This window comes from Arvicanthis niloticus, chromosome 15, assembly GCF_011762505.2.
Source record: "Arvicanthis niloticus isolate mArvNil1 chromosome 15, mArvNil1.pat.X, whole genome shotgun sequence".
NCBI lineage: Eukaryota > Metazoa > Chordata > Mammalia > Rodentia > Muridae > Arvicanthis > Arvicanthis niloticus.
Genome location: NC_047672.1, coordinates 61,784,468 through 61,811,106, shown reverse-complemented (window position 1 = coordinate 61,811,106; position 26,639 = coordinate 61,784,468). Strand labels below are relative to the sequence as shown.

At 38.1% G+C, this 26,639-nt stretch overlaps 1 protein-coding gene across 3 annotated transcripts in view; it reads left to right on the top strand.

Annotated features, from left to right (window-relative positions):
* The window catches only part of Rundc3b (RUN domain containing 3B), a 117,287-nt gene that overhangs the window by 72,208 nt on the left and 18,440 nt on the right, over positions 1-26,639 (top strand). The window contains exons 7-9 of one of the 3 annotated variants that reach the window (XM_076913108.1): positions 11,268-11,436; positions 17,288-17,445; positions 24,912-25,052. In XM_076913108.1, the coding sequence (XP_076769223.1) occupies positions 11,268-11,436; positions 17,288-17,445; positions 24,912-25,052 (468 nt within the window). Of the gene's footprint in view, positions 1-11,267; positions 11,437-17,287; positions 17,446-24,911; positions 25,059-26,639 lie in introns of all 3 variants that reach the window. The other 2 variants (XM_034519163.2, XM_034519165.2) reach the window with 2 other exon arrangements.

The following is a 26,639-nucleotide window of genomic DNA, read 5'->3' as shown; positions in this document are numbered from 1 at the left end:
TACAAATAATACACGCGCCCACTGTTTTCTCCTTTTAAAACCATGAGAACAATTTCACACGTCCTGAACTTTCCTTCTATAGCAACATTTACTACGTTGCAAACATTTTAGTAGCTGTGCTTGCCTGTTAGACTTCTAGATTATGTTCATTTGTTAATTGCTGCTTGCAGTTTTATAGCGAACAAGTTTATAAATTTTTTAACATTTTATAAGGAAACAGGATTTTCTCTTACATGAAAAGAATTTCTAACAAAGGTAAAAGTTCGAGGGCTTTTCTACACCCTCCTTTGCTGTGAATAATGACACAGAGAGCTAGTCTATTTAAGAGACGTGTCAGACACTAAGCTGGGCTAGTTCTCAGCTATTCTAACTAGGCTGGCTTGGCCTGCTTCCCAGCTACATGGCATTACCTGCCATCTTGGTCTCACCTTGGCCTTCTTCTTTATTCTTGTTCTGATGGTGACTGTCCCATAGCTACTCCCTCATGGTGACCCCTCTCCTCTCTCCATCTGGGCCCCTTTTATTGGGGTCAGAAGTCTCACCTTAACTCCCTCCCACCTATAGGCTGATCAGCTCAGAGGTGATGGGGAACAATTTTTACACAACAGTGAGACAGGAGATACTTGACAGTGCCAATGTCCAGACTGCAACCAAATCTCTGGGCACAGATATCAGTATCTGAATACACAATGCACAACACCATGCATAGAAACAACAAAGAAATTTCTCAGATAATTAGCATATGTATTATTAAAATTTTCCAAATATGCTTTAAATTTTCCATTCAGAGAGGCCATTCAATTTCAGTATATCAGGTATACTGAAATTTCAGTATATAAGGATGCCTGCTTTAAAAAAAAAGGATGCCTACTTCTTACTCTTTTCATAAAAGTATTAAAAGTGGGGCAAATCAGGGCCATCCTGGACTATATAGGGGAACAAGAAAAAAAACACCTTTAAAAAAAAAAAAATATATATATATATATATATATATATATATATATATATATATATATATTCTACACTAAAATTTTTAATAGGTAATAATTGGTTTTCTTTTATGGTACTTTAAATCAGCTTTTCTGTTTTTCCCATCAACTCTTAATCCCTCCATCTCTGTATTCTGAGAGAGAGAAAGAGGGGTAAGAGAAAGAGAGAGAGACAGACAGACAGAGAGACAGAGACAGAGACAGAGAGAATGTATCATTATTAATAAACGTAACCTAGAACTTACTCTGTAACCTGGGTTGGCCTCAAGCCCCAAATCATCCTGCCTTGGCCTCACAAAAGTATGATAACAGGCTTTGGCACCACATATGGCTTTAGGTTTTATTTTCAAAAATTATTGTATACTTTGTATGTGTGTACATACATGCACAAATGTGCGTACCCATGAACATGTGCCATGCATATGTGTGTGTGGCTATGCATGTCATAGAATGTATATGGAGGACAACATGCCAGAGTCAATTCTCTTCTTCTGCAGCAAGTACAGTTATCCACTGAGCCTTCTCTCTGGCCTCAGTCTTTAAATCAAAATGATTTCAGCATATTGTTTTTTAAATATTATTATTCCCTGAAGTATAATATTTTCACATATGGATTTCAGCATATTATTTTTTCCTTAAATATTATTATTCCTTGATGAGTAATATTTCCACATAATGCAGTTACTGAATCAGACCATGTCTGATTTACAAATGTCATTAAACATCCCTGTCTACACTTATACATCCCAAGTTCTCTGCGCCCTTGCTTCTCTCAGTCTGGTTAACAAGCTGTTTTCTGTGTAATACCAGCCTTTGACCTGTGAACTCTATCTGACCCTCTCTCTTCTATTGTCTTTGTCACAGCAATTGTTCTTTCATTATCCTTTTCCCAGATCCTTCTATACTTCACAGCTCCAAAGACAAACTGGAAAACAACCTCCCTTACTGCAGTCACAACACAGAACAATTCTGATAATCCAGAAATGTAGGGATTTCTCAGCAGCACGTAAGCAGACACCGGCTGTGTGTCCTGTAGCTCAGCTGAATTCCTGTGCTGTCTGACTTCATTGAGTGTCTTTCCTCTCAGTGAAGCACTCCTTCCTCCCAGGGGTGGGAAAGCCTTCATCTGAAATAGGATGTTATCAGACAGGGTCAGAGTGATGACCAGTTCTAATAGAAAAGGGTTGCGGTATAACTCTAGCTTCTGTTGCCTGCTTAGGAAGAGATGTTCCTTATCTGTTCCTATCTGTAATAGATGAATAGAGTGAAAGTGAATGAGACTAGGACATAAGGGAAGGAAGAGAAGGAAGGGGAGGCAGACAGAGACGACAGAGATACTTGTTTCTGTTTTCTGAGATTTCCAGTGCCCAGTCTTTCATCTTTATTGCTCTGAAGCTGTTCCAAAGCTGTTTCAGGAGCCAAGGACAAAAGGCCAAATAACATTAACCTTATTGTTCTAATCACTTAGGAAAAAAAACAAGGACTATGGGAGTTATAAGCCAGGGATGTGAATGCAAATAAGTAAATAAGAAGGGGGATTGGGATGCCTTCCTCCCCGGTATAGAGCCTTTTAAATGAGGCTCCAAGGTTGCAATCATTCAACAAGTCCAACCTATCACAACAGTATAATCATAATATATTATGTTTATCCTTGAATAGCAAAAAAAAAAAAAAAAACCTCCTGATTCTTACTTCTGTTCTCCAGCTCCTCCTTTTATTACAGCAGTTTTCAAACCTTTGCCATAGTTTCTCTTGACCTATTTAGGATTTAATACCCATCTCTAAAAATCACTGCTGCCAGTAACAGCGGTAACGTGTTTTACCATGTAGAGTGAAAAATTATAAAGGCGATTTTGTGAAACATGTGTAGATTTTTCGCCTTATAGAACTCGGAACTGAAAATAAGATTTCAGGCCTTCACATTCCAGGTGAAGGACACTTGCTGGATTACATTCCCCAAGCCTCGCCCAAGGCAGGAAGGCATTCCTGACTACAGATAAAGATGCTGCCACCTAGGTGGGTCTATAGCCAGAAGATAGTTCATCTGAAATAGTTGGTAAATGGCAGGATAGGACACAATAGCATGGTAAAAACCACATTTTTGAGAAGAATGAGTGTGCAGAACGATTTCCACATGACTCTAGATCATTTGGGCTAGATTCTCTGAAATGTTCCACTGTTCTTGGTTACCCCTCCCTTGGTCTTCCCAGTGCTATGTTCAAAATTTGTAAAACAACCAATCATGTGTAAGCACGCGAAAATGCCTTTCTTCCCCCACCCCATGCTATAAAAGACCCTTTAACCCACCACTCGGGGCTAAAACCCTGCTCTTGGAGCTAAAGAGCTTGTCGTTTTGACTGCCGGCTCTTTCCCTAATAAACCTCTGCTGATTGCATCCAGGTATGGTTTCTTGTGATCTTTGGGTGGTGGTGATTTCCAGAGGCTTGAGGAAGGGTCTCCTGAGTATGGGGGTCTTCAACCACATGTATCCAGGATTTGGTGATGAGACAGTTTCCTCACAGATCTGCAGTTTCTCCATGTTTGTTCCTTCTCTCTTTTCTTTAGTGGATGGTCCTCACCTACTCACTCTATTATTTCATGCCTTGTCCCTGGACCATGTTCTCTATCGATAAGTAGTTTCTCATCTGTTTCTTGACTTTGCATGCTGTATATGCTGTACCTCTCTGTAGGTGTGTCTTTTCACCTAGGACACCACAGAAACTCTAGACTTGCCCATTTAGCTGCCAACTGGACACATTTGGAGGTAGAATAAATACCTCAACTATGCTATTATTAAATTGAACCTCTAATTTTTCCTTTATAAGATGTTCTTCCTTTAGCTCTTTTATTCTGAAAATTAAAATTCTATCATTTATAGTTGCTTCAGAGCTATTCTTCAGCTCTGGTGTCACCCACATGACATTATTAGCAAATCTTAACAACTCCACCTTAGCCTGTATCTGGACATTTGCAATGCTCTCCATGCTCTCTCCCTTTGGCTACTGTAGTCGATCCTTGACAAAACCACCAGAGTATTCTTTTAAGCTGTGAGGCATATTTCACTCCTCTTTAGAAAACATCTGTTAACTTCTTTCAATGTAACACAAAGTAAAAGGCAAAACTCTGTGTCTGGTCTGTGAACTCAGCTGTTGCTGGTACTTCCCAAAGAGCTCCATCGTGGGTCTGTTTCTTGAGCATTCTAGGCATGCCTGCCCATTGGTGTCTGAGTCTTTTCCCTCCTCTACCTGGGAAAGAGGTTTCTAGGTTATTTTTTGTTATCATTTTCTAGGCTTAGATGAGAGAGTAAGTAGACCAACAGCCCGTGTATCAGGAAAAAACAAACATAGAGCTCTTCTTCTCAATCATGTGATTATTCTTTATGAAAAATCAAGACCTTTATAAAAGTCATCAACAACACTTTCCAATGACAAGTAGAAAGAAGTCAAAGGCAAACGGGGAAAGTAGTGACTTACTTGGTATCAGTAAAAATAAGTCTTAGAAATGGAAATAGAAATGGAGCTGATTTCAATTGTTAGTCCCATTAACAATGAGGATTGGCACACCGTGATGTCCGAACACTCTCTGACTTGCTTTGCTGGACACCATCTTACTCATGAAGCCTTCACTGATCGCCCCACCCACCCAGTGTACCTTTCCTCAATTCCTTTTCACACTATTCATTCCTGCTTAATATTGGTTATGTTGTTTGTTTGCTTCCCTCTACTGGAATAAATTTTTAAATTTTTTTATTCAGGTTTATATTATACATTAAGCATACAGCCCCCACACAGTTGTGCCCTCCGTTTTCTCTCTCCTGTCCCTCATTTTTGTCTTCTTTCTTACTGTAGACAGTTTTACTTTTGTTCCCATAACCACAAATGAGAGAAAACCCTTCAATATTTCTCTTTTGAGGCTGCCTTAATTAGTCTAACTTTGATTCTCTCCTGTTGCATCCACTTTCCTGCAGTGACAAAAGATAAGGGGTTTTGTTTCACTTGTTTCCTCGGTGTTTAAAGCAGTGCTTAGCATAGATGTGCAGTAGATATGCTTTGAGAATTAAATAATGGAGCTTCTAGATTTTTTAGTGTTTATTTATAAAATTAAAAATATTTATTTGAAGGATATAATACTTGGAGAAATTTCATCAAAGCTTACTGGGTTAGATATTTTATAGTCCATTTGATTTGTTATATGTCAATATTAAATTTCAATTTTAATTAATAAAGAAGTTGAATAATAATTACTACCCTCTTTTTAATAACTATAAATAACAAATATTACTAAATGAAATTTCTTTTTATATTAAAATTCCATTAATTCTTCAGTATAAATTCCTAAAATATTTTGTCCTTTAAAACATTTATATTGAGATTATTTGTCTCATTTACTTTTGTTGTATGTGTGGGTATATCACTAGCATGTGTGCCTGTGCAACCTGTGCATGCTGCCTACTTAGAGCAGAAGAGAGGTCAGAGACCCTGGAACTAGCATTAAAGACGCTTGTGAACTGCCATGTTGATGCTGGAAACCTGGATCTCTGGAAGAACAACCAGAGCTCTTAACCACTAAGCTATCTCTCCAGATCCTCATTTATAAAGTCTTGAATATAATTTTCTACCAAAATATTTGAAGAACTTTAGTATCTTTTAAATAAAATTTACCTTAAAGAAAAAACTTACAGGCTATCCCAGAGTTGCCAACAACTTAGAACACATTTAAATTTTTTAGTTGTTTACTTATTTTTATGTTTTATAGTATAATTATATGTTTCACGTCCTTTCCTCCTCCAGCCCCTCTCATTTGTTTTATTTCCCACACATTCATCCCATATGGACACTACAGCTTGGGTCATCAAAACATTGAAAGAGAATAAGATATTATCAAGAGTCTGTTACACAACACCATTTCTTATTAGGGTGACCTTGAATGAACTACTTCATCTCATTTTCCTCCTTTGTTGGATGAATATTTATTTAAAGAATTTGCTACTGGTACTTGATATGATTTTTAAGAGAATTAATGATAAAATGTTAAGATGTATATGTGACACTGTTGGACTATAAGTGTTTCTCTCCTCCTCATTCCCAGAAAGAGCCTTCTTACTACCATCCTTATGTGCCTATTTTTAGGGATAATTATTTTCTGAATACTTAGGAAATTAAGCATTTGAATTTTAACATCCTTACATAATTATCTTCCTGATTATTAATAGAACTGCTGTATTAAAGAGAGATCTACTTCTCATTTTTCTTTTTTATTGTTAGTAGTTTAGAGTTTTAAATTGCATTTATTTATTTATTTATTTATTTATTTATTTATTTATTTATCTTGTTTCTCTCTGGAGATAGGAGAGGAAAGTACTGTTGCTTAGGTCGTGGAATTTGCATGGAAGTCAGATGATGTTTGTTAGTCCTCTCCTTCCACTGTGAAAATCCTATAGATGGAACTCAGGTTATAGATGGAACTAACCTGGTGGCCAGTGCATTTATTTCCCTGGTGAACATCTCACCTGACTGACTACAGCCTGACTGTAGTATTTTTAAACTCTGTAGTTTTCCTCAAGTTGTGCTCCACCTTTATCCTCACAGGTTTTTCAGGCAGGGCAAATTTTAATTTGAAGGTTTTGCGGACAGCATTTTCAGCAAATGGCGTTGGTTCAACTGGAGGTCAACATGTAAAAGAATGCAAATCGATCCATTCATATCTCCTTGTACAAAGCTCAAATCCAAGTGGATAAAAGACCTTCACTTAAAACCAGATACACTGAAACTAATAGAAGAGGAGGTGGGGAAGACCTTTGAATACCTAGGCACAGGGCAAAAGTTCCTGAGCACCAATGGCTTATGCTCTAAGATCAAAATTGACAAATGGGACCTCATCAAATTGCAAAGCTTCTGTAAGGCAAAGGACATAGTCAATAAGACAAATCAGCAACCAACAGATTGGGAAAAGATCCTAACCAATCCTACATCCGATAGAGGGCTAATATCCAAGATATACAAAGAACTCAAGAAATTATACTCCAGACAACCATATAACCCTATTAAAAAATGGGGTACAGAGCTAAACAAAGAATTCTCAACAGAGGAAACTCGAATGGCTGAGAAACACCTTAAGAAATGCTCCACATCCTTAGTCATCAGGGAAATGCAAATCAAAACAACCCTGAGATACCACCTCACACCAATCAGAATGGATACGATCAAAAACTCAGGTGATAGTAGATGCTGGCGAGGATGTGGAGAAAGAGGAACACTCTTCCATTGTTGGTGGGATTGCAAGCTGGTACAACCACTCTGGAAATCAGTCTGGCAGTTCCTCAGAAAACTGGACATAGCATTACCTGAGGATCCAGCTATAGCACTCCTGGGCATATACCCAGAAGATGCTCCAACATATAATAAAGACATATGCTCCACTATGTTCATAGCAGCCTTATTTATAATAGCCAGAAGCTGGAAAGAACCAAGATGTCCCTCAACAGAGGAATGAATACAAAAAATGTGGTACATCTACACAATGGAGTATTACTCAGCTATTAAAAATAATGAATTCGAGAAATTTTTAGGTAAATGGATGGATCTAGAAATTATCATCTTGAGTGAGTTAACCCAATCCCAAAAGAACACACAGGGTATTTACTCACTGTTAAGCGGATGTTAGCCCCAAAGCTAGGATTAGCGAAGACTCAACCAGCAGACCACATGAATCTCATGAAGAAGGAAGACCAAGAGGGGATGCCTCAGTTCTACTTAGAACAAGTAACAAAAATGCTCAAGGGAGCAAATATGGAAACAAAACATTGGACAGAAACTGAAGGAGGGGCCATCAGGAGACCACTCCACCTCGGTATTCATCCCATGTACAGCCACCTAGGCTAAACACTGTTGTGGATGGCTGAAAGTACATACTGTCAGGAACATGATATAGCTGTCTCCTTAGAGGTCTGCCAAAGACTAACACACTCAGAGGACGATGCTCACAGTTAACCACTGATATGATCAGGGGTTTCCCAATGGAGAACTTAGTGAGAGGACTGAAGGAGCAGAAAGGGTTATTGACCCCAAGAGGAAAGCAACAATACCAAACAACCAGAGCCCCCCAGGGTCTAAACCACCGGCCAGGGAACACATAGGGAGGGACCCAAGACTCCAGCGGTATATGGAGGGGAGGATGGACTTGTCGGGCATAGGTGGAAGAGGAGTTTCTTGATCCCATAAAAAAATAAACACAGAGTGGGGGGGGGAATGTGAGGGTGGGGAGGGGATAGTGGGGGGGTAGGTGCAGTCACTGCCTCATAGAAGCATGAGGAGGGGGATGGGATGAGAGGTTTCTGGGTGATGGGAGGAAGTGGGGTTAGGGGATAAAATCTGAAGTGTAAATATTACAACCAATTTTCAAAAGGGGGAAAAAGAGAAAAGTTGTTAGAACCAACATCTTTAAAAAGAATGTCAGCCCCCTGGGGGGGGAAATTTTTTTTTTCTTGATACTAAAACTTGTTCTGAGAATTGTATATTGCAGAATACACAGCCTTGGTGTATCTACTCATCAAGCATACTGAGCAGACCTGCCCAAACCTCCAATGTCCTGGAATTCCATCTGGATTCAGTGAAGACACAGCATCAGAGGCTTATCAACTTACTCTTCCCCCCACCCCTCTTCTAATATCTCAATGCCCATAATCAGCTTGAAGAAGTTAAAGAAGAATCAGTGCCCCTATTCCCTGGGCTTGGGGACTAATGTGGTTAATAATGGTCTGTCTTTCTAGGGAAAAGTAGTGGTCTTGTTGGAACAGGGAGGATTAGCTAGGACTTATTGCATAGCCATAACCTATTGGTAGAAATCTGTATAATTATTATCAAGATGAAATTATAATTTCTTAAATGGTACAAAACTTACTTTGATTTCAAATTTAAGGTTTTCATTGGCACGAGCTTCTTATTAATATAAAAGTGAGATGAATATTGATACTCTCATGGACAATGTGCCTGCATAACACATTTAGGAATACAAGGCCTAGACCCAGTCCTTCTCTAACTTTTTTAACTGATTTGGGATGGTTAACCTATGAGTTAAGGGACTATAGCAAATTCATGGCTTTGAGTTTATTGTTAGGAGGTTTCCCATATTTTATTTAGAAATAGCTGAGAGGAGTTAACAGAAAACAGTCCAGGTGACCTTACATGGATAGTTGGTTTTCAAAACGTCAGAAGTCCATAGAATTGATGCTACAAATATTTCTATATTAATTTTCATTCTGATTAGAGACCTGTCTGCTCCTGACAGCTTCCTGTTGTGGATTCTAAGAAGAAATTGAGCATCCTTGGTGTTATGCCAGTTGTGTGGTGACAGCCACTAGGCAAGAATTGCCTCTCTCCATCTACAGACAAATTACTGTCCAGAAGAGGACACACTTGCAGAATAGTTGACTGATTATATCTGCCTAGACAGAGTAATCAGCCCTTAATAATCCTGCACCACTAAGGTCTGTCAGATGACTCTGGGCCAGAAGGCTGAAGATTTGATGCTCGAATGTTCGGTAGTATAGGGGCTTTTCAGGTGTTCAGCGGTCTCTATAAATTGGCTAAGTTTTAGAAGCTATGCTTAGTGCTTCCCATAACTTCAGTTAACTCAGTCATTCTGGATTTCTGACGGGGTTGAAGACCCATAGTCTCATAGCCAATCCTGGCTATTTACTTTGAGAGAAAAGATCTGAGTAGATGGTTTTCAGCTGACATTCACTCTAAAGCCAAAAACAAAAAACAAAAAAAAAAATAAAAGCAAAACCCAGGATCAAAAAGTAAGTGTTTTAATTAGAAGAGATGACAGAGGTTCTGGTTAGTCAACAGAATGATGGACTGGGTATTAGGACTATCTTGTACCTCACTGGTACAATTAGGAATAAGTATGCTCTAACTGTATTTTGAGAGAAAAGTTTTACTTTAACAGGAAGAGTGATATGTAGGAGGAGCTAAGTGGGAAGGAGTACCGAGAGGAAGAGATGGAGTAACGAGAGAAGATGAAGGAGAGGAGAAGCTAGGTGGTGAGAGAGAGAAAGAGAGAGGGGGCATGGAGGCAGATGTTCACATGTCTCCACCAGTCAAAGATAGTTTTTATATCTATGTTGGGTATTGGGTTACGCTTCTGATTGAGCATTACCAAACTTATAAATCCTTTGAGTAACATTTAAAGTATATATATATAAAAGCAAAAAGGAAAGAGGGGGCATGGGACAGGTGTTTTCTAGGGAGGGGAAATGGGGAAAGGGGAAGGCATCTTAAAAGTAAATAAAATATTAAATAAAAAAAAATTTGAAGGTTTTGTTCCTGAGTTGGTGTCCCAATTCCTTCACTGGAAGCCTTGTCTGATTGTATTTTTAAATTGTTTGCTTTTCAAATTAATGCATATGATCCAAGGAAAATGGCTCACTGATAAATCTTGTTCTTAGACTTCCAGTTGATCTAACTACAAGTGATCTAACTACAACTCCCTTATACTGGGAGATGACATTGCTTTTTATGTTGGTACTTTTTCCTTTCCTTTTTCACTCTTTCGCACTCTGACTCACATGGTCAGGATTTTCCTTACCACTTCCCTTCTCACCTCTCATTTCCCATGCTACCTTGACTATTTCTCTTATACAAGGATCATGCCGACTTTTAAGTATAGATTATGATGGGCATTCTCTCTTTTTCTCCCCCTGTCATGCTGCAAACTGCTGAGGAGTGACAGGTTCTTCTCAGCTTGCTGCCTTCTCTCTGAGAAAGTTAAGAGTTGCCCCGTGGTGACTTTGTTGTGTCCGCAGCTATCAGCTGCTTGTAGAGAATGGATAAGCTATGGTTGTCTAGGGCAATGGCATGTAATGTGAAGGAATGAGCGAATGGATGAATGGATGGATGGATGGATGAATGAATGGATGAATGAATGAATGGATGGAAAGAATCCCACTAGAAAGCCATTCCCAGCTTATCTGGAGTGTCTGGAGTGTCTCATCTCTGAGACTCTTGTTTCTTCTTTGGGCATTCTCGTGCATTTTGTGTTAATGCTTCCAATTTATAAATCTCACCTTAAGAGTGGTGATGTAACCAGTGAGTCAACAGGCCATGCTAGCTTGCCATTTTGTCAAAACAGTCTTCATAGCAGAATTGTTATAATTCTGCCCTTACTACTAAGTATTTTGGAGTTTGTTCACCAGTCTTAAAAAACAGAAGTGTGAATTTTAAGAATCAAATTGGAATCGCCATTTCACTGTCTTCTTTCTACCTTTGACCTTGCCAGTTCTGACAGCATCAGCAGTGATGAGGAGGAGCTCAGGACGTTTGGGAGCAGTGACAGTGAGGGCAGCACCCCAGAGAACGTGGGGCCGCCTCTCATCATGGACGAGAACAGCTGGTTCAACAAGTGCAAGAGAGTGAGGCAGAAATACCAGCTTACCCTGGAGCAGAAGGTACTTAGCAGTTCTCAACACCACTTGCTTTAGAATGGCAAAGATCTTTTTATTTTGTTTTATTTAGACAGCTTTCAACTAAAGAAAATTGTGTACTCATTGCTACTTCCCCTTTACTTCTGAATTGGAAACTTTTTAAAAAATAAAGATACAAGGCAGCAGGTTAGAGGTATCCAGCAGAAACCCACTAAACAACTCAAAATAGCTGAGATGGCTAGGCGTGGTGGCACACGCCTATAATCCCCGCACTTAGGAGAAGACAGAAGGATTAGGAGTTGCTATGTAGCCTAACATAGCAAGACCCAATTTTAATAAAACCAAAGGGCCAAGGAGGGATAGACAGCTTACTGGTGGAGCCTTTGTATTGTCTGCACAAAGCACTGGGTTATGTCCCCAGCCCCATAAATAGCAACAATCAACCCTTGGAGAGAAGCGACTATACGTGTGACTCTAGGAAGGGAGTGAAGTCCAGCATCGCACACGTCACTTGAGAAAACCATGCACTTTGAGGGGGATAATTTGCCAGCATTGCTTGTATAAGAAGTTCAAAGTGAAAGATCCCGTGAGCATAGCTGGACACCGGCACTGTGCAGAAGTGCAGTGGGAGCACAGTGACCAGCCTGAACAGGGTGGCTTGGCACTGGAGAATTTCTCTGCACTTTGCAGCATATATTTGGGAAGCTATTTTGAGAAAGTCTTGTCTGAGCTTGCTGCTCTGGGAATTAAAGTGCCTTGCACCCTGTTTCCAGGAACTGACACTAAATACAAGTATGTTGATTTGAGTTGGAGTCTAGTCCACTGGGAGATTCTGTGAAGTAAAGTGACTGAGAATTCTGTTCAAAGTGAAGCTGGTCTATGACAGGGAAGCAGCTGAGTACAGTCTCCTGTGAGACTGTTACCTGATTCTGCTCAAGAGATAAATATTGAAGCACAGGAGCCCTGGGTATTGGCAATGAATGGCAGGCAGACCCATGCTGCCCTAGATGATGCAAGGGATCCTAGGCCCTGTAGCATCATCTACACCCCCATTCATCCCATGGAGAATGCAGAGCAAGTGTCTCCAGAATAAACCTGCAGGGGCTGTGTGCTAGCTCCAGTTCTTACTTAGAGCAAATGCCCATGCCACCTGCCAGGAACAAAGTAGAAGAAAAGGAGTGAAAAGGTCCAGACTTCAATTTCCTCAAGGGCTCATAACTAAGAAATGTGGAAAGAAACCACTCTCAGAGACAGCAATGTTTACTATCTCACTTTAGTAGAGGGGAAATTTTCATTTTTATTTTAAAAGTTTTATTATTTATTTGTGGGTGTCACACATATTCACAAGCACACACAAATGCACAAGGATACAAGTGCCATAGCATGCATATGGAAGTCAAAGGACAGTCTGGGGAGTAGATTCTCTCCTTCTGTGGGTTCCAGGGATTGAACCTAAGTGACCAGGTTTGAGCAAATGTATCATTACCTGCTGAGTCACCCTCTGAACTTTCTTACCTGATTTGCTTGTAAGCTAATCATTGATGAGGTTTAAATCCTCATGATCCAAAATTCCCTGAGCAGGGCTGTATCAGTAACCATGTCTTCAATAAATGAGTCTTCAGAAGACATTCTATACTAAAACTAAAATAAAAGTGGAAAAATACCCATCTCAACAGGGTTTTATGAACAGAATTTAATATACAAACAGGAGATATTACTGCAAAGGGCATGATTCCTTAAAAATTTCATAATTCTCTTGTAATTGATTCCAAAGATAACAAAGCAAAAGATGTACCAAACAGTTTAAAAGGAATTCTTTTAAAGAGTACTTAATGATTTTTTCATGATTTTTTTCCTTCTTCATTTTTGGAATTTAATGTAACTGAAAACAATGTAAATTAACAGATATAAATGGCAATTAACCAGGATTTGTAGGACTTTGAAAAGAATGGAATAAGGAAGGTAATTATCTAACATGTAAGCAGAGAACAAACAATTCAAAGGAAGTGAAAGAATAAAATAACTGAGGGAGACAAAATAAAAAAATAGAGATTAGCAGAACCGAATGGTGATTATTTGCCACACCCAATAAATTGGAAAAATCCATAGCAGAATAATTATCTCTAAACAGTTAAGACACAGATAAGCAGTTTTTTCAGTGAAGAGCATAGGCAGCATCATGAAAGCGTAGCCAAGACCTTGCCAATAATTATTATTAGAGAATAATTGTAATAATGCCATGTCTTAGGAAACTTAAATGAAGAATTGCTTTAAATATCCTTAGCAAAACTGATACCCTCACACTCTTTTGAAAAATTAAATAATCTTATAAAAATAATTTCCCAGAACTAACTAATGCAATCCTCAGATTTGTGGTTTGGGAGTACACTCTAGCAGCCATTGTAACAGCAGTGCTCCCTACTATAGGGTGACTGTTTCTAGTACTAGACAAAACAGAAGAGATTTAAGCAACACCAATTTATCGTTAATATTTGTGTGAAGTCATAGAAGCATAATTCATGGTAGGAATATGATTAGTATAAAATATAAAAGCAGTAGTAAGAACAATTAGACATCTAAGAATTGTGAGAATGTTCTGGGCTTATTCCTCAGAAGCTATGCTCCTGGGAATTCTGGATGTGTGGGCCAGGAAACACATAACTGTGTTCATAGCATTATTATTAATAACAAAAAACTCTGAAAGAATTCTAATGGCCATTGGCTATACAGGGATTAAATTATAATATTCATACAATGAAATAATATATAGTATTGAAAGTAAATGGACTATTTGACTAAACTCACCAATGTAGATGAAAAAGCAAGTTTCAAAAGAGTAGAGACAAAACCCAGGGAAACTAAGCCATATTTTAAGACAACATTTGTGATTTTAAAAAGAAAAAACAGAAAGAAATGGAAATGATAAACACATATCTCAAGATACTGCCATTCCTGCAGATTACAGAAGATCAGTATACTGGCTCCTACTATAGTGGTAATTAACTGAGATAATAGATTGTTTATCGTTTAATTATTAATGGCTAAAATTATTTTATATAGTTTGTATTACATATATATATAAAGACTTGTTTTGCTTATAAAATTATTTTCTGTAATTGAGATTCTATTATGAATTAAATGTATGAAATTTATTATGGAAAACGGTCTTCAGGGTACTATTCAGGTATCATGAAAAGAAAGAAAGCAGTTTGTTAATATCATAAACAAGATAGCACTTACTGTGATTGATGTAAGTGCTACTTCAGGCTCCATATCCCTCACTGCTAGAAGTTTCAGCTAGAGTCAGCCCACAGACTCCCTGGAGCCTCCCCCATCCTGGGTCTCTGGCACCCCCTGTCTCCCACTGCTGATTTTTATTCTTGCCTTAAATTACATATAAAATTTCTGAAATTAAAAAAAAATGTTTTAGGGGCCAGGAAGATTTCTCAGTGGTTAGAGTGCTGGTTGCTCTCACAGAGGGCCTAGGCTTAATTCCCATCACCAACATAGTAAGTCACAGCATCTGTAACTTCAGTTTCATGGGTCTGAAGCCCTCTTCTAGCTTCCATGGGTACCAGGCATGCTCATAGAGCACACTTACATACATGTAGTCAAAACACTCATCCATTTAAATAAATCTTAAAAATTAAGTAATTTTTAAAAATATCTTTAGGAGCTAGAAAGATGTCTCAGTAGTTTTAAATGCCTGCTGCTCTTACAGAGGCTCCAGGTTCAGTTGCTAGCACTCAAATCAAGCAGCGCACGACCACCTATAACTCTAATTCCAGGGGATCTAATATCTTCTAGACTCTTTAGGGAACCTGCATGCACAGTTGTACATATAAACTTGTGTGTGTGTGTGTGTGTGTGTGTGTGTGTGTGTGTGTGTGTGTGTGTGTGTGTGTGAGAGAGAGAGAGAGAGAGAGAGAGAGAGAGAGAGAGAGAGAGAGTGTTAACAAGATGGAAGAGGGGTCTAGAGATGGCTCAGTGGTTAGAGTCGAGTACCTCCAGGTTCAGGTCCCACACACTCGTGGCAGGCCACAATCCTCTACAACTTCAGTTCCAAGGAATCTGGAACCCGCTTCTGGCCTTCACAAGCACCAGGGATGCACATGGTGCATAAGCATTTGTGTAGGCAAAACACACAAAAAAATTTTAAAGGCAGTGAGGAAAGGAATATATTAATTTCTCAATAGTAAAAGAAATGAGCGTTTTAATAGTAGCTCTTCTTTGTTCACTTTTGTTTTGCATCTTGTTTTGGTCCATTTTTCTAAAATGTTTACACATTGCCTTGAACTAGTCTTGAGACATCTGTCCATGAGGCCCCTATCTAATGTGTAGGAAGGAATCCTTGATTCGGCAGTAGCTTTCTTGGGGCATGTCTACAGATGTGAAGCTATGGCAAAGACACTTGTAAAGTTATACTTTGGTCATGAGTTTTTTTGTGGCCTCAGTGAGAAAAGAGTTTAAACAGGTGACTCTTTCATTACCTGGTCATTACATCTTGCCCCAGACAGCACTACAACACTGACCATTCCTTTTGCTAGTCAATAGTAACTTCACTTACATGGGAAAGCTGACAGCTGGCTATAAGAGAAGTAGCAAAAAACAAACAAACAAAAAAACAACAACAGAAAAAACCAAAATAAAACCTACAACTTTGGTCTTTGGTACAGAGAAAGAAGTTGTTTGTGTTTCCAAAATAAATCTTTAAAATGAGCAAAGCTCTGGTGATGTTAAGCAATTAACCTTGTAGTTTATCAGGAGATGTTGCATGAAAGAAACAGATCTCAATGGAGAAAAAAGCATGGGCATGCACATACAGAAATGAAATAGTGTTTTCAGACTTTTGGGGTTTATACCAGTTTGTTAATAGTAAAGTTAGTTTTGAAACCTGACTTGTACCAACTGTTGAATTAACTTATTTGTTAACTCCTGTAAGCTTCAAATACACAATGCATGACAATTGAGAAGAGAAGCAGAATTACTTTGAAGGTGTCTTCTGCCTTCCATGTCTTCCAAAGAGTGGGATCTTGTAGGAAAAAAAATGGCTGGGGAACCACAGGGTTCCTCACACCAGGCTGTGTGTAGTCAGCTGGGAAGGCCCTGGGTTCCTCCAGCTGGAAGTTAGGCCCAGCTGCTCAGTAAAAGCCTCTTCATGGCGCGGGCCCCAACATACGAGGAAGTCCTTGGGTTTCCAAAACGGGTTTATTGATATGTCGATGGTGGATGGATCTGGATGTGGGCCCCATAAAACCCAGGGCGAGCCTGAGTTAAATAGGGAGGGTAAGAGGGGGGAGGGACTGGGGATGAATACTTAATTGGCTCCACACTCTGGCCTTCAGGTACCTTATTAGTATGTAAATCTCTGACTGAAGGGTGCAGGTTGAATGGAGATTAGACCTCTTGACAGGAGCCTGGGTTCAGGTTGCCGAACCCACAACCCAAGAACCAGGATACCCTTCCATGGCCTGACTGGATCTAGAGTTGTTTCCTTGTATATACAAAGTGTAACTTGAGAGTATTAATACTTGTAATTAGACATACATAGCCTTAGAAAACCTGTGTTTGTCATCTAAAGCCTCATTTATGTCACTCTAGAACAGGAAGACATAGGCAGGAGGTAAAAATTCCAGGTCAGCTGGAATACATAACCAGTCCCTGTCTCCCACCCCACCCTCCGCCATAGTGTTAAAGAGTGCAGGGTGCACATTAACCTTCTGAGGTCAGTTAAAGTCATTCATCGCTAGTATTTTAAGGTGTTTCATTATGAAATAGATGAAAATCATGCTGAAGGGGCTCAGCATTGCTCTTCAGAGATCACAGTTTTGCAGTTGACATAAAGATAACGTATATCATGATGCTATTTTTCCAGGGTTATCTTGAAGAACTCTTACGTCTTCGTGAGAACCAACTTTCTGAATCTGTCTCTCAGAATAAAATACTACTTCAGAGGATCGAAGATTCTGATCTGGCCCACAAATTGGAGAAAGAACAGTTAGAATATATCATTGTGGAGCTTCAAGATCAGCTGTAAGTGAGACACTTTTATGAAAACATTGACAGTGCATTAACACCACTGTGGAATTTGCTTTGTTGTATGATTTAAATTCCAAGAGATCTAGTAGCATCTCTTAGAGCTTCTTACTTTTTTAAAGTTAATTCTGTTCCTTACTAGAAAAGTAATCTGTTTTCATTGTGGAAAAATTATAAATCATAATATAAAATTAAAATCATCCTCAGCATTCAATGCAATGTACATTCTAAATGTATTTTTTTTATTTTTTAAGTTTTCAATTTGTTTTTACAGTGTTGGGCATCAAACTTACTGAGGCATGTTCCCAGCCCTAGGCATTTATGTAGTTGCATTAGCTATCAATTGACTGCAAAAGGATTGTACATAGACCATTATCATTCAAGCTCAGTCCTGGTAGATGAAACCGATACCAGGCTCTGCCAGGATGTCACTGTGCACAATTTAATGCAATCTCCCTTTAAAAACGTGTGTAGCAATCAGTTTTTAGATGAACAAAGCTGTGGTGTATGGAACTGCATTCTGGCGGAAGCTCCTTCACCTGCTGCTGTTCAAAGCACTCACACTAATTCTACCATTTGTTAATCTTACGTTGATTATTTATAGAAACAAATACCTACAAAATAGTTTCTACTCTCAAAGGATGATTTTTAAATATTATTAGGCTTCTAGGAAAAATACAAAGATTAGAACACAGAATTTTCATCTTTATTTTATAAGATTCATCAGATTTTAACATTAACTTGTAGTCCCTCCCTCTCCTCACACACATGCAGATCTTTAACCACTTAGATGTCTTATATGCTATATATGATCATATGTCTTTGTGCCTTCTGCTTCTGTGTGTGATGTTTACTAGAGAATAAAGATATTCTTATGTATAACAAATGTCCATAAATCAGCTTTAGAAGGTCAGATTAGTTGAGTACCTTAATCTTCTCCATTACTCATATGTCAGTGTCAGAGCTCCTCAGAGCAGTTCTGCTTCTCACCAGATCCAATTCAGGAGTGTCTTTATTTTATTTCTTTTTTAGTCACTTTAAACTTACAGCAGTTTCTCAGTTTATCTCACCTAGATTGATACTGATTAGAAATACAACCAAGCAATTTTTATTGTATTAATTGTGTTTCTTTGGTTTTGCTTTGAATTTACCCATTTTTTTTTTTTACTGAACTATATCATAAGTTAAATCTGCCTTCAGAGTGTAACACTCAAAAGCGTGTGAAGTCTGTTGGCACTTTATTGATATAGATTTTAATGAGTTCAACAAATATTCTTAAGTATTCTGTCTTTTGTAATTGAGGCTGTTCCCCTTTGTAGTCAATACCTAAGAGAAGAGATAGTCTAAAACCAAATAAATACAAATAGTTTTAATTTTACTTACTTGCTTTTTTGTTTGTTTGTTTGTTTGTTTATCAGTTTTGGGGGTGGTTTTTTATCTTGATTTTGGTTTTTTGGTTTGGTTTTTGTTTGTTTGTTTGTTTGTTTGTTTTGAGAGAGAGTCTCACTGGGAAGCCTTAGCTGTCTTGGAATCTTGGAACTCACTGTGTAGAACAGGCTAGCCCAGAACTCATAAAGATACTTCTGCCTCTACCCCAAGAGTGCTGTGACAAGATGGACACCATCACACCTGGCAGGTGATGGCTTTCAAAAGTAAGAAATCGTATTAATAAACAAAACCCACAATATTTTCTAGGAGTTTGTGTATTGATAAAAATAATTATGTCCAGTCATGGTTCCTCTTACTTCTAATAATGTAGAGGGTTTGTCGTTCGTCAGTTGAGAGTACATTCCACATTCCCTAGCTTCTGTTAAAATGATGATGGCAAGACCAAAGTAATGGAGATGGCTGGGTATTCCTTATAATTAAAAGATTAACAAGGTAATTACACGTTTCTTCTTAAGTAACACTTGTAGCTCATCTAACTATTTTCACCATGAAATCAGTTTTTATGAGCTGGACCGACCCATTGCATGAGCCTATAATGTCAGCACTGAGAAGCAAAGGAGAAGCATCATGAGGCTAAACCCATCCTGGGCTATTATAGAGCAAGCCTTTGTCTTTGGAAGTTAAATATAAATAAAATAAAAGTTTTATTTTATTGAAAACATTTTATTACAGAATTAAACTTGGTAAGTTTATTTTACCTTTAATTTAAATTTTACCTTTAATTTAATTTAAATGAAGAATCCCATTTTTTTAGTTTGAAAAAATAATTCATCTGTGTTATAGTTTTAGTATAGTAAAATAAAACTGTGTCATTGATCTTTTTGTTTTTGCAAAGGAACTTTACACTTATTCCTAGTACCTTGAAAAAGATTTTAACTAAAACGATAAAGTAGCAAATAAAAAGTTGTGTTCAAAGCAGTATAGGTGGCTCAGTGGTTAAGAGCACTGGCTGCTCTTCCAGGGTACCCAGGTTCAAGTCCCAGCACCTACATGGTGGCTCACGGCTGTCTATAATTTCAATTTCAGGTGACCCGATGACTTTTTCTGGCCTCCATAAGCATCAAGCACAGATGTGGTACAGAGACATACATGCAAACTAAACATCCATACATATGTATCCATAAAATATAGTGAATATTTCTAAATGTGTCCATTGATGAAAGAGGACTGTTTTTGATTGATAAGAATTGGACTGTTTCTTTGAATTTAGAAGTTTCAGATTTACCTTGAAGTAATAGAGCTGTATCCTCCAGGTTGTTTTAAGCTGTCTTACAAGATTCCTTTGCATAAAACTATTTTAGAAGACAAAGAGCAGGAGAAGGAGATAATTATTACATGAGTATTCTCATTTTCTACATAATGCTACTGAGATTTAAGATGCGCAGCAGTGCATTAGTGCAGCTATGGAGAGTGTGAGCATTTTCTTCTTAATGCTGAGGTCATTCCATAGTCATGAAGCCTTCCGTAGTCATGGATACTGGCATTTCCTTTGTTCCTTCTGACAAGAAAAAGGCAACCTGGAGAAAATAAAACATTTAAATACATCGATGTAAAACTCAAAAGTGGGATATTAAGAGATAGAAGAGACACGTAATGCTTATTTCTACATGGGTTAAGTATCTTATCTTGGTTATTTGAAACCTTTTCCACTCAGCTTGCTTTTATGTTTAACATTTCTTAATATATATAATTTAAATTACATTACACTCTTGTACTACATGCATCACTAAATTACAGTGTTACTAGAACTACAAAATGTTCATATTTTACAAGCTTTTCTATCATATAACACCAAGACAATTAAAGTAGTAAAGGTCACAGACAGAAAGCAGGATAGCCGGGCATTGTAGACAGGCCTTATAGGCTTTCTCCTATTTTTATTGTTTGTGTATATATGATTTCAGGGACTACAATTTTTCCCTTATTTTTTTTTGGTTTTAAATACATCTCAACCACAGTTTGCCCTCCATCCAGTCCCCTCCCTCACTCCCAGATCTACTTCTTCTCTTTCTCTCTTTAGAGAAGAGCAAACCTCCTAGAGATGTGAGCCGAATGTAACACAACAAGATGTAATAAGACAAGGCACAAACCTCTTACTAAGGCTAGATGAGGCAACCCAGTAGGCAGGAAAAGTCCCAAGAGCAGGCAGAAGGGTCAGAGACAGCCCCCACTCCCACCATTAGAAGTCCCACAAGAACACCACATAACTGTGGGTCTGCATTCTGCCTTACCACTGGGGTGTGTGAACACCACTTGGGCAGACGAAAGGAGAAGGCACTAGGCTACATTGCATCCTCTGCAGTGCTGGTGCTGGGCTCTGTGAGCCCCTATGAGCCTTGCATAGTTAATGCTATGAACTGTGTTCTAATGGTGTTCTTGACCACTCTGTCTCCTACCATTCTTTCTTCCCGTCTTCTGTACGGTTCCCTGAGGAACCATACAGAAGAAACCTGGTGGAGATCTCTAATTTGGACTGTCTCCCTACCTAATGTTTGGTTTGTGGGTCTCTGCATCTGGTCCCATTAGCTATAGGATGAGACATCTCTGATGACAATTGGGCTAGGAACTGATCTGGACTTCTTGTAACCAATGTGCCTCTCTGCAATAAACAGTTAGGGAGCTCATCTCTGGGAGAGGCTCATCTCAACCATCTTTAGTTTTCTATAATTCTTTGTCTAGACGTTAGACTCTATGAGACTTCTCCCTTTTCTGTGTTATCATGTCCATTAATGCTGTTATTGTCAGATCATCTTCAGGCAGCTATTTGTAGAAGACAGTCTCACTAACTTCTGGTCCTCTGACTCTTAGAATCTGTTTGCCGCATCGTGTGGTTTTCCTTAGGTAGGGTAGTTGCATTGTAGATACATATCCATCGGGGCCGGACTTCCTACTATCCATTGGTCTAATTTCAACACTTATTACAGTTTTAAGTAAAATGTGAAATATTGCATGTTTATCTTTAGTTACTGGTTTAACATGATTAAATAGCAATTATTTGATAATTTAAGGTAAAGTCACTTTGAAGCTAGGCACAGATAAGTTAGTTGATTCATGGCCTACAGAATCAACTGATCAGGACTCAAGTGTGCTCACAGAGATCAGGGAACTTGTATGGGTCTGACCTTGGTCTGCTGCACCTATGTTATGATTGTGTTGCAAGGTGTTCTTGTGGGATTCCTAATAGTGGTAGCAGGGGCTCTCTGACTCTATTTCCTGCCTTTGGGACCCTCTTCCTCCTACTGTGCTGTCTCATCCAGCCTTGCCGTGAGAGTATGAGCCTGATCTTATTGTAGCTTGTTATGCTGTATTTGGTTGAAGTCCCCAGAAGGCCTGCTCTTTTCTGAGGGGAAGTGAAAGAGGGGCAGGAAAGGGGAGATGAAGGGAAACTGCAGCTAGGATGTAATATATGAAAGCAGAATAAAATGGGAAAAATTTTAAAAAGAAAGAAAAATGTTCTTCACTAACCTTAGGTGAGTCACTTTGAATAGGTCTTGCTATAATTTGGTATCATTTTTAAAGTAAATAATGGGACTGTCTAGTTTCAAAGCAGCTGCAATTAATTCTTGGTTACAGTAGTTTACTGGAAAGCTGCCTGCAGTTTGCAGGACACTAGAGTGGAGAAGTAGGCCTGGAGAGAGGAAGGTTGAAAGTAGCAACTGTGGGAAGGTCTCTGCTGACCTTGGTCAGAGCTCCACTGCTTGAGTAGACAAATAGGCCTGCTTATTTGTCACTCAGATTAACTTCTTGTTAAGATCTAAAATACAGAATGGAATGGTCTAAAGGTGCTTCACTTTACAAAAAGAAACTTCATTATAAATTAGAAATTATAGCAGGCAATGGTAGTGTGTGCCTTTAAGCTTAGCACTTCTGAGCCAGAGACAGGCAGATTTCTGTGAGTTCAAAGCCAACCTAATCTACAAAGTGAGTTGTAGGGCAGTCAAGAAAAAAAGTTCTAGGACAGTACAAAGAAAAACCCTGTTTCAAAAAAAAAAACTAAATGAACAAATGAACAAACAAACAAACAAACAAATAGAAAAGTATGCTGGTACCCAATCTTAACAGAGCCTGCCAGTGCCGGTTATTCACAGATGCACTATTGTAATTCTCAAACCCTGATAGGAATGTTGCCTGAGATCACCTCATGGCGTTGAAGCTGAGTTTTCCACCAATACTTACTAAAAACCTCCTAGGGAAAGAACATGTAATATAGAAAAATTAACTATGAAACCCTAAAATAATGGCAGGGTATTGTGATAGATTATCAGGTTGATAATCCTTATTTCTTCTTTTTCTGGCAGTCTTAATTTTTTTGTAAAGTTTTGCTTTCAATAAGTAAACAGTGTTAAGACACCTTGAAAATCTTTTAAATGAGTTTTATGTCTTTTTCCAGTGAAAGGAATTGTGTCAACTGTCTAGGAAAAAGAGTATCTTAGTAAGATTCTTTCTCACTGACTTCCTAGTATAATAAATATGAGACAAAATCTAGTGTCTGTATTAGATGATGTTTCTCTGTGTATATAGTAGAACACATAATTTAGCAGATAATTATTAGATACTATGTGAAATCAGAACTATTCCATTGCTCATTAGGACTTGTAAACACAGATATTCTGTAGACCCACTGTTAGTAGTCAGAGGCTTGTGCTAGCTGATTGTCTGTAGTGTAGAATTGTGTTGCCAACTACTGACTCCCCTCTCCTGCATCCAGAACACGACTGTGGGCTGTGGAGGTTAGTCTATGAATCCATCGCCTCCCTACGTCTGACATGATGACCCAGAAACCTAGCACACACTAAGCTCATAGGCTTCTGTCTGAGAATGTATGTTGTGCAGATGCCTTATAAGGTTTTGAGAGGTATAATCAGACCTTTGCTTTTAAATTTTCTTTAATTAGTTCAAATGTTGAATTAGTGTCCTGACAAAAGTCAGTTGCTTCATGTAAATTAAAATTTTAATTATTTTAAATTTTAAATGGCAAAACTTTAATTCTTTTGCAGGTTGTTCTTATCAATTAATATTTTTATAAGAAAAACTTGGTGAAAGAGTGCCAGTTGATTATAGTATTTAGTACAGTTGATATTGATTTAATTATTTTCATGAAACTTTAATAGTCATTTATGACAAAAGCAGTATAATAGGTCTGGAGAGATGGCTCAGCAGGTAAAGGCAGCATATACTGCTTGGGTAGAGGACCTGAGTTTAGTTTCCCAGCTAAGGCAGCTCCAGGGGATCTTACGCCCTCTTCTGGCCTCCAAAAACACTGTATTTATGTGTATATACCACACACAGACACACACTTACAGACATAATTAAAATGTTTACAATTAAAAGGGAAAGTAAATAGAGGAATTTTTTTTGTTTGTTTTTCGAAACAGGGTTTCTCTGTATAGTCCTGGCTGTCCTGAAACTCACTCTGTAGACCAGGCTGGCCTCAAACTCAGAAATCCGCCTGCCTCTGCCTCCCAAGGCTGGGATTAAAGGCATGAGCCATCACTGCCCAGCGGGAAATTTTTTAATAAAAATATTATTTTAAAACATATTGCATAAATTTTAAATTTTCATATATTTCTATTTTTTAAATTGCTTTAACTTATCTTTTTTACTTGAGTTAAATTATTTTTTAATTATTCTGAGTTTTCAAACCAGGAGATCATAGACAAGGAATCTATGTTTTAGGTAGGGTGTCATTGCTTTTGGTTTAGGTTTAAAGTGATATTGAACCCTTTAATTCTTTTACTAAAGATTTAACACCTCAGTGGAGAAGACAGAAAGTCTGATTTACAGTAGTAGTAATTGATCCTAGCCAGGAGAGAAAGTCTAAAAAGCAGGTGCTGCAGGAGATGAAGCAGCAAGTCCCAGCCAGCCCTGCCCTGGAATGGTTCCAGGGGCTCCGCTCAGTCTATTGCCATACCGTTTGTAAACAGTTACTTTGGAGCCTAAATACCAGTTAGGTTCCTCTGCCATTGAGAAAAAAACAGTAAAGACAAAAGCACTCACCATCTTAATATTCACAGGACTGTACTAAAGAATAATGATTTAAGATCAAGACAAGAGTTAACTGCCCACCTCACCAAGCAGTGGCCTTCCCCAGGAGCCCTGGATGTCAATGCTGTTGCCTTGGATACCTTGCTTTACCGAAAACACAATAAACAGTGGTATGAGTAAGTGTAATGTTTTTTTCCAACTAATTACACATTTAATTGTACCAAAACATGTGGCTATCCACTCTGGTATCTCACTTATTTTTCTGAACATATTATTAGCCAAGATAGTCATTAGAACTGCTTTGATGAGGTTCCCTTAAGAAGCAGATGTCTGAACATTTAAAGCCAAGGCCCCCTGGGGAAGCAAAATATCTGAAGAATTTCTAGGTAATAGTATCAGACCAGCTGTCTCCTGTTCTGTTAAATTTTCATCATCCCTTAATTGTACCTATGAACTTGTTTTCATGAGGCATCTATTTTGAAATTTTAGCTTTAGGGTGTACTAGCCTGGAATTAGTTTTCTAGGTTTTTTGTATTAAAAAAAAAAAAACCCATATTCCATTTCACAAAAGTATATAAACATCTAAAGTTCTCAGTGGATTTGACTTTTGATCATTGTAATCAATCTAATTTTTAGGACCAATAATACAGTCACTCTACCTCTAAGCCATAATTTCTTATTCCTAGTGTTCAGACTTTTATTTGGTCAGAATGTCTCAGTATTCAGTGAGCTGCAAAATCATTTTGAAAATCAGGTTATATTAGCATCTTTGGGGTTTTAACACTTTTTCATCTTAATCATTTGTTTCCACTGTATTTTTTCTTTAGTTAAATTTCTAACTTTTCTTCCTAATATTCTTCCCTCCCAGTCCCTCTTATTTTTTTTTATCTTTTTCCCACCTATTTCTCCATTTTCTGTTTTCTTTCTCCCTCCCTCTGACCTTCATCTTTCCTCTCTTCTTTTATCTACTCTTCTTTACCATCCCTGGCTTAGAAGTCACTGGCAAAGTCACATACTCTTGCCTATGCTTCTTACCGCACCCTACTATGTAATGAGTCACCTTGTGCTTCTGTCCTTCTGGGATTCTTCTAGATTTTCTGCTTCTTTACTAGTTACTCAAACAGACATAGACATACCTTAGCAAAAGTAACTTCCACATACTTTACTCTTATGATTTTGGGAGTTGTTGTTTAACAATAATAAGTTGCAAATTAAATTTGACCTTGTGTTATTAAAAGTAGTGCTAGAGACAAGATTTTTCTTGTCTTATTGATTGTTAGAGATAAGTAGAGGTGAGAAGACTCTTTGTGGAATAAATCAGAAAATTCTTTTCATCTATTAAGTCATTTCTTAGTATGACTCAAGATGTGGCTTTGGCCATTTCATAAATTAGCATGGAGTTCCTGTAGGTACTCACATAAGTGTTTACATGAGAAAAACCTAAGTGTTACAATAGCTATTTCCTGTGCCGAGTATAATTTTACCTTTCTGTGTCATACTTAATTGATAGAACAATGTTTGTATTTCAAATTTCTAATTAAAACATAATTTATAGAAATATATTGTATACATTATATTTGACATATGTGAGGCTCTTAAATTTATAGAGATGAGCTGGGGACATGGGTTGGTTGATAAATTACTTGATGTTCAAATATGAGGACCTGAGTTTAGATCCCCTTTACCCCACAAGTCAGGGGAACATACCTGTAATCCTAACCCTGTGGAGGCAAAGACAGGAAGATCTTGGAACCCAC